This window comes from Erpetoichthys calabaricus, chromosome 1, assembly GCF_900747795.2.
Source record: "Erpetoichthys calabaricus chromosome 1, fErpCal1.3, whole genome shotgun sequence".
NCBI classification, from domain to species: domain Eukaryota; kingdom Metazoa; phylum Chordata; class Cladistia; order Polypteriformes; family Polypteridae; genus Erpetoichthys; species Erpetoichthys calabaricus.
In genome coordinates this window covers 55,417,531-55,425,916 of record NC_041394.2, presented here as the reverse complement: position 1 = coordinate 55,425,916, position 8,386 = coordinate 55,417,531, and the positions used below count along the sequence as shown (strand labels likewise).

The following is an 8,386-nucleotide window of genomic DNA, read 5'->3' as shown; positions in this document are numbered from 1 at the left end:
AAAATTGAGCCTCATCCATGCCTCTATCTCCTCCAGGCAGGTAGACAATGTAGATGTTGGCAGAGGAGCAGTAGAGGAGGTGGGAGTAGTCCTGAGGTAAAGCTGAGTGTCATCGGCATAGCAATGGAACGATAAACCATGTCTGCCAATGACAGTTCCAATAAATAAAATAGAAATGAAAATTGGGAATGAATAAAAAATTAAATAAAGCACACACTTTTCATTTTAATAATCAAACAGTATAAAAATATGACATCTGACTTATATAGCCATTATATACAAAAATTACCCATTTTCTCATTTAATAACACAGCAGGATGTAACAGGTGGAGGGATGTCACTGTCTGGCCTTTGTGCCTTTTATGTGCATTAATAGCCAAGTCGCCTCTGCTTCATTGTATAGGCTTGCTATGTATTTACCATACACTTTACATGGCCTCTTCTCTCACCTTGGACTTCACTCAGCCGCCAGTGCTTGTGCAGCTATTAAACTAGGAGAACCCCCAATTGTTCCTTGCTGCATAGTGGCAACAAACAGAATTCCCAGGTAGTCCATAAGAAGATTAGACTGAGAAGAGTGCACTACATATACAATAAGTGAAATAAATAAATGTTGGATCAGCCAGCAGACAGTGACACCTTGTTACATGAAGTGGTGACAAGTTAAATATAACAGATATTTGTAGTTTGATGATGTGAACCTTCCTTCAGGGTTTCATGTTGGGCACATAATATAGGTGGCCAGATGAGCCCTGTGTGCCTTTTTAATGTTGTTAATAATAATCGATCCATAAAAGTACTACCAAGCCACAGAGTAGCTTTCAAAATGCTGTATTGCGCAGTCCACTCTTTAGCAATCTGCCATTTTGTGAGTGACTTTAGTTTCTGGGATAAGGCTGATGTAAGCAGTTAAACTGCAGCTCCTTCCATTCTGGCGAGAGATCACAGACTGATAACATAGCTATAGAGACAGGCAGTTCAGGATAGGAAATTACTATAGCGTGCAGAAATGTGCAGCGCTGACTTGAACTCATTTTAGGGTCAGATGGGCCAGACCCCAGAGGCAAAGACTTGCAGAACCACAGATCCACCCCCATACCTTCTCGAAATCTTAATACCCAGACTTTCACAAACATATTTAAAGCAAAACCTCTTTAGAGAAGGTGAAACTAGAAAAATGTACACTTGGCACAATTATCGTTACTATTTTTCACATGTAGAACAATAAATATATATTAAATACATTATATTTCCTTTTGAAACACCCACCATTTTCTGAAAGACAATGATGAGTTTACAAATGTGCTCACATGTTTTCAAAATCATGAGTGCCAGGTTTTTAAATGCCATCCTAGAATCTCTTTTCAAATTTGTTTTTATAAAAATGTAATCAAGTACAGAAAGTCCTGGAATAGTAACCATTCTTCAGATGGAGGTTTGAATGCCTAAAAACAGGAGTTTGTTTTCATCCTTCTCAAGCAAGACAATTATAAAAGACTGAAGGAAGACAAAGAGGCTGGGGGTACAAAGCTGGGGGTGAGGGGACGGGGTATTGAAATGTGGGAAAGCGTAAAGGGGCAGAAACTGGCTGAGTTGGGTACCTTGAATTGGGTGGGCTCTGAAACGGGTCATACTGTGGAAGTGAAATTTGAGTCTGACCAAGTGGGACCTGCTTCTTCATCAACTTGTCCTTATCCTGTCCCTCGCTCTTTTTCCATTTAGTACGACGGTTCTGGAACCAAATCTTAACTTGCGTTTCAGAAAGCTGCAAGGTGCTGGCGATACCAAACCGCTCATAGACTGACAAGTAGTGATTGAAACGGAAGTGGTTCTCCAAGAAGCGCAGCTGCTCCAGTGTGAATGCTGTGCGGATTCGTCGAGATCGGCAGGGTCTTGTCTTGCTGTTCAAGTCACTCCTTGAGGAAGTGTGAAGCGTTTTATTTTCAGTCTGAACAACATCACCGAGGCCTGGCTTGGCATCAGCTGGGGTTGAGTCAGCCTGCACTTTCTGCCCTGTTCTGTTCCCAATTTCTGGAAGATCAATTGCCAAGGCTAAAAAAAAAAACAAACGACACGCAAAAACATTTCTTATTCAGAAGGTCACGAAATTCATAAATGAAATATTGAAACCAGGATACAGTCTGAATGTTAAGAGCCTTTGAGAAAGACTTATTTTTCAAGCATAGAAAAGTACATTGTTTTATTCTATTGCCACAGCTTGCTGTTCTCTCATTACTCAGCATTACATTTAGAGACACTGTATAAGGTAAAATAACAAAATATCTATCTTTGTATGTAGTGACTTTAATGCAAACAGTACTGTCATTTGGAAAAGTGCCCTGATTTGACTAGATTTCATGTTTCATATACAGTAAGCAACACTTCAATGCCTCACTACAGTCTTAAAAATAAACGTGCCATTGTGATTCTTCAGAGTAATGTCATAGGGGAAAAATGTTTGGTTCCCAGAAGACTCATCTACTTGAATGTTCTAGAAAGAACCTTTATTTATTTAGATCAGTAACAGAATCCAAACTGTAAATAACCATGAACAGATGGCAACAGATTTGTGAAATACCAATACGCCACGATTTAAAAAGGATTTTTGAGGCATGTGTAAAGTAACACAGGCTAGGTGCAGGTTTTTGTTTGTTTTTTTTTTTACATCAGCTAGTGTCCTGCTAGGCAGCCTACCATACAATAAAGATTTGGGTTTTTTCTACATATTAGTTTTTCAAATCAAAAACAGCCAACATCACCTTCCCAGAATGAAATGGTGCTTTGTTATGCAATAATTCTATGAGGAACCACACAGTCCAATAAAGAACCATAAAGTGCCTTGAAATTAAAACATTGTTTTTAACAGTGCGTTCGCATCTTGAAAATAAAACAAAGCGTTCAGACATTTCAAAAACCTTTTTGAAGTCTTTGCTACGTCATTTACATGTAGTTATCACCGTTCAGAACAAGCCCAGCTCCAAGAAGAGATTTAGTTGGGCTAAGACCCCCCTCCCCCCCGTATCATGTGAAGCTGCCCTACACTCGGCCTGAACGGTATACTTTTAATAGTTGCATTTTTGAGATTATAATATTATTATAAAATTCTATGCATATCACACCATGCCTCCAGTATTTCAGGGAAAACCGTTTTGTTCTCAAGTGGGCTGCTTTAGACAACATCGGCATAAGAGACCGAACGTCCCTCTTTTTTAATCTGTATAAAATGCCTTATACTTATTAAAAGCTCATTAAAAAACAGAACATGAAAAATATAAATGACATACATTTTCTCTGTTGCTGTACTAATCTTTACAATTAGTGCCTCAAACATACCGTACATAACATGAGTCCTGCTTAAACCGAATCGGGCGTGGCGAACAGCGCCTATCATGGCAGCAGTGAGTATAAGGCAGGAGAACCCTGGACAAAGCAGAGCTCAGTCAAACTCGCTAAATTCAAAAGTTTACTTAAGAAAGAAGCGAAACACCCAGACATGTGGTGACGTGGTGATCTGGGCTAATGCTTTATCTCTTTCGGAATCAGCATTTGAACCCCGATTGCATGTTCCACGTGTCTACATGGGTTTCTCTCCCACATTCTAAAGACGAGCAGGTTGCAGTGATTAATGACGACAAACAAGTTACGTGTGAGGTGCGATGCGACACACCCCTTTCTGTATTGCCGACACACCCCTTTCTGTATTGCCGACACACCCCTTTCCGTATTGGGGTTTGCCTTCCGCCTGTTTCTATAGGTGAAGTGTTCTGACCCCACGCGTGGATTGAATATTGCCTTAATTACAATCATTCGATTCTGATAGAAACTTTCATCGGTTCCTGCCCACGGGAGCAATATATTCTTATTCTACACACGCCTTTAAAAATCAGCCAATAACATCGTGGTATCCTTCCAGGAAATCGGCGAATTGGAATTGCTAAAAATAAATAAGTAAATAAAGCAGCAGTCCTGTACCTCCAAGCCAACACTGACGACAGATTGCCGACTACATGTAAGCGTTGACCAGCCCAAAACTGAGAGGGTGTTAGAGCATGGAGTGCACCCCGTGCGAGCGTGGCACTGGCCCGTGATAACAGTACAGCACCCTCCACGCTCTAACTACTGCTCTCGAGATCCCACCGCTTACTGGTCTTGACCACTAAGGTTACAGTAACGATTTGCTCAGGACAATGCTGATCACGCGCAGTACTCTTATTTTGTGTTCGCTTGACGCTGTGCACTGGTTGACAAAGTGGGGCGCTGGGGTATCTGGACCTTTTGTAATGTAAGCCAGAGATCCACCAATGGGTTAATGTTTGTGGTGTAGGTTAGGTTGGGGGAAATTTATTGAAACCAATTACTGGGTTGTGAAATGCACAGGCCCAGTGATTCCACCATTTCTCCATGTTAAAGAAAATGTCTGTAATTTATAAAAACATATTAAAGCGATAAGTTTGTTCCTGCCTTGCACCCTGTGTTGGCTGGGATTGGCTCCAGCAGAGTCCCTGTGTTAGGATATAGCAGGTCGGAAGATGACCGATATATGACTGACTGATAAATTAAAGTGATTAAGTGACTTAAACTGCGACGACAGCAACCATGGAAAGAGGGAAAATGAAAAAGGTTAAGAAAGCTTAATAAAACCTGTCAAAAAAATCTAAAAGGCGCATATACACCCCTGTAATTAAAACCTTAATTACCTTTTATAACCTTAGGGTTTAAAATTAGTAAAAAGCCCCAAGTGAATGGTTAAAATAAGGATAAAAATGATGGAATTGCGCTATATAAATATTTATAAAAAAATGGGTCTTTAAATTCTATGAACCTAAGACGTCTATAAAAGTATATTAAAACCTTAGGCCAGTACAGTATTTAAGATTAGGGTAGGGGTTGTAAAATTTTAACATTAGGGTGAAGGTTTGGCTTTCGATAAATGTTAAGCACTATACGCTATACAGCAAGCACCGTTCTATAAGGAGAAAGAATTCCTGTTAACAGTAAAAGGAAAGCATAGCCTGTAAAGTGTGGGCGAGGTTATGGTGTAAATGAATTTAAAATCGGCACATTGACACAACAGCGCATTCTTCCGTTTGCTAAACCTGCGGTGTGAGATTGTGCGACTGCTGTGAATATAGCGCCACATTGCGATCGTCAGTGGAAACAGACGCTAATTCACCACGTCTGTATTTAAACTTGAAAACACGACACAGGAAAACACTGCAGACTGGGGTGTTTAAATGGCAACTTTCTTCACTTGCATTCTAATGATACATTTTTAGTGGTAAATGGTAACTAATAATAAATGTAGACATCTGACTTCTGCACCTGCTGCATGCCCCTCGTTCATCATGTTGGTTTACAGAAAACGCACGGAACTCTAGTTTTTCAGTTTCACCGTGAAAAGCGCCTTGAGCATGGGAAAGGTTCAATATAAGTAAAAACATTTATTATTATTGTTGTTGTTGTTTTAGCTATTTGGAAATGAGCGGGCATCTGTGACACACGCACACATTTTGAAATTATAGGAGGTCAATTTAGAGTTTCAAATTAACTTAAAGTGCACGTCTGTTATGGGGAGGTCACCCATGGATCCACAGGGAGAACATGCAAACAGCATTGTAACAGTGGCGTATATTTAGGTGTATTCTATTCTTTTTAGCAATTTAGTATCATTTTTACCGTTGCAGTATTGTTGATTTACACTTTTAATTTTAATTTATATTCCGATCCTATTGACCAATTCACAGTTAACGTCATCGGGAGCGAAGCAGGGGCCAATCCTGGCTGCCAGTCTCCGAGCACACACATATTCACAGGCTGGCCTTTCCGTGGGACGTGTATCGTAAAACAAACACACAGACAGCCAACGGAACTGGATTTAACCTTGAAGCTCAGACGTCAGATCGCTGTCTTTGTTTAGGTTTGGGGAATGAGTTTCAGACGCAAAAAGTAAGCACTGCCATTGTTAGAGGAGCCAAAGAACGGTTTAGACTTCAGTAACTGAAGTCTGAAGTGGGCGTGGCTTTTGTTTCTTGAGCAACCCCAACAGACCGTAGAAGGATCCGGCAGTCCGAAAAGAGAACACGCCCACCTTTTGACACGAGGGTGTGTAGCGCTTGGTACAGATTTCGTTTGTAGTAAATTGAAACAATTATCCGTGCGTTTATCATATAAATGCGATTAAACAGAAGACTGCGAGCATTGCAGCGTTACTGGTTAAGTATGGTTTGCTACATTTAGCAGTTAAATGCTGAAATTAATAAGACGGAGAACATCCTAGTCGGGACGACATTCTAACGGGATGCGCATTCTGTTCTATTCTGTTCTGTTCTAACGAGGATGATGCCTAGTCAACGCTCCTACCACATGTTCCAGTGTCCCCACGACCGACTACCACCTCCAGTTCTTGTCCGTGTGGACATTTCTCCCACATCCCGTTTAGGTGATCTGGCTTTAGCACCTCATCCCACCTGCCCGCCAACCATAAAGTGCATTTAGCAAGTTTGAGGCCGAGATAAGAGATGATACTGTAATGACCCAAACTTTCAAAATTAGTTTAGAAAGATTAGTGCAACTCAATCTGAGTCTTTATTCGTCGTTTGGGTAATTAATAAAGACGTTGAAAACAAAGCACGTATTGAGTGCCTTTGAATGTCGTGCCTTACCTTGACAGTACACGCGCCTTCTTACTTGCCCTCGGTCGTGTCCCATGGCTGTTACACAACGTCGCTCGCACTTTCCCGTGAATTTTTCGGGATCCAGTATATTTTGAACAGAAAAGTTGGTTTTAGCTGGTTCTGAGATTTTCCCCGCCGGCATATTAGCTCTTTACATGCACGGGAAGTTGAAGGGTGTGCGGGTTAAACTGCTCTTAGGCTACCCGCACTGGATGCGCAGTTTATAAAGCGCCCACTTGAATGGCAACACACGACCCTTACTTTGTATGATTAACATGTAAAAGAGCCACCCACTAAATGATTTACAAACCGTGTCAGCAGCACAAACAAGTCGTTTGCTACAGGAAGCCTCGTTGAAGTATAACCTCTTCAATCGAAATGCAAAGTTACCGACAGATGAGGGGCTTGCCTTCTCGGGGTAGGTGTCTTCTCATTGTCACCAGCAATAACGTATCGCTCCGGGGGGTTACAAGCCGTGTGCTTTATTACCGCCAAGTGGCAATTTCAAACGTGTTCTCTTTTCAATGAAGGCGCCTGTTGTTTATTGTCCTCTATTTGCAATCTTCTGATTTTCACGCGTTTATGGTGCAAATGCTGTAATCGAGGCAGCGTGTCTCTTTTCATAAGACAGGCGGCTTTTTATCGAAAGAAAAGGGTGATCATGTAGATTTCACTCTTGAAAGAGTTTTAAAATACTCTTTTCATTAGCATAAAGGATATCCAATTGCGTACACAAAGGCAGCTTTTTAGGGTTTGTTGTGTCTTTTTTTTTTGTGGTGCGGTCGGGGTGCAAAGGGTCACTTTTACTTTTCTTTGAAATTCTTCCAGCTGGATTAAGAAAGAAAATTTCTTGCAGCATAACAGATGAACAAAGTGTATGAATTGGGCATTTACTTTAAAGTGTTCTCCTTGGATATTTTCCAACATCCAACCTGGATAAGAATTAATCTGAAGAGCATTGGCAAAGACTGTTTACTCCGTGAGACAGAGCGTAAGAAAGTAAAGGACAGGACTTTAATAAAGACGTTTTAAGATAGGGCCAACCTGATCCACACATCAAATCCCCACACGCAGATTTTTAAATTCATTAGTTGTGACAAGTATAGTGGGGCACTTGTATTGTGCAAATGACTGAGTGATATGACAAACAATAGTTTGATTTGTGTAATGTCTTACTTCATGCAGAGATTTATGGTATACCTTTAGGGCTTTGTGTTGCGCTCTGAGCTTTGAACTAACATGAAGAGCACTTACTAACTTAAAAAGCTATAAATATTCCCATTAGTAATGCTTGCACCAAACAAAGTGGTGTAGACACCTGAGATCTTCATGACATCCTGAAGTCTCTCAGCTGTGCTCATGAGGAGGTCTTCTGCTCTGCGGACCACTCTACAAGGTCTTTACTGAAGCCCACAGATTCCCTGCCTCAGCTGCAAGCCCAGTCTGTCTCTCTTTCACTTTTCCCTCTTCCAGTTTAATTTTTTTATATAATTAATTCTTTTGTTTACTCAGTACTAATGTTGATGCTTCTTTTCTTCAACCTTTCCAAATCCTATAATATGTCTGGGATAAGCACCAAGTTCATGTGAATCTGAAGTCTGCAGTTTGCTTATCAGACACATTTAGGTGTGGAGGATGCTCTGATCTGCATGCTCCACAGAGCCAGCTCCTACCTGGACAATGCTGGCACCACAGTCAGGTTAGTATTCTTG

General features: G+C 40.9%; 1 protein-coding gene across 3 annotated transcripts; it reads right to left on the bottom strand.

The window, feature by feature from the left end:
- Positions 1-223: 223 nt before the first annotated feature.
- pnx (posterior neuron-specific homeobox) lies at positions 224-6,952 on the bottom strand. 3 transcript variants are annotated; one of them, XM_028799860.2, is made up of 2 exons: positions 6,663-6,952; positions 224-2,052 (listed from the first exon to the last, which is right to left on the bottom strand). In XM_028799860.2, exons 1-2 carry the CDS (start codon positions 6,814-6,816, stop codon positions 1,475-1,477), a joined length of 732 nt encoding a protein of 243 aa, XP_028655693.2. In that variant the 5' UTR covers positions 6,817-6,952; the 3' UTR covers positions 224-1,474. The 3 variants fall into 3 exon arrangements, 2 of the variants coding, with proteins under 2 accessions (XP_028655693.2, XP_028655700.2); XM_028799867.2 differs by lacking the exon at positions 6,663-6,952 and adding an exon at positions 3,334-3,442; XR_007934958.1 differs by lacking the exon at positions 6,663-6,952 and adding an exon at positions 3,973-4,131 and having other exon boundaries at positions 1,965-2,052.
- Between the last annotated feature and the right edge of the window lie 1,434 nt (positions 6,953-8,386).

Coding starts and splice junctions, on each gene's coding strand:
- pnx (XM_028799860.2), bottom strand. CDS start 6,816: ATGCCGGCGGGGAAAATCTCAGAACCAGCTAAAACCAACTTTTCTGTT. Junction 2,053..6,662: donor AAGGCGCGTGTACTGTCAAG/GTAAGGCACGAC, acceptor TTTTTTTTTTAG/CCTTGGCAATTGATCTTCCA.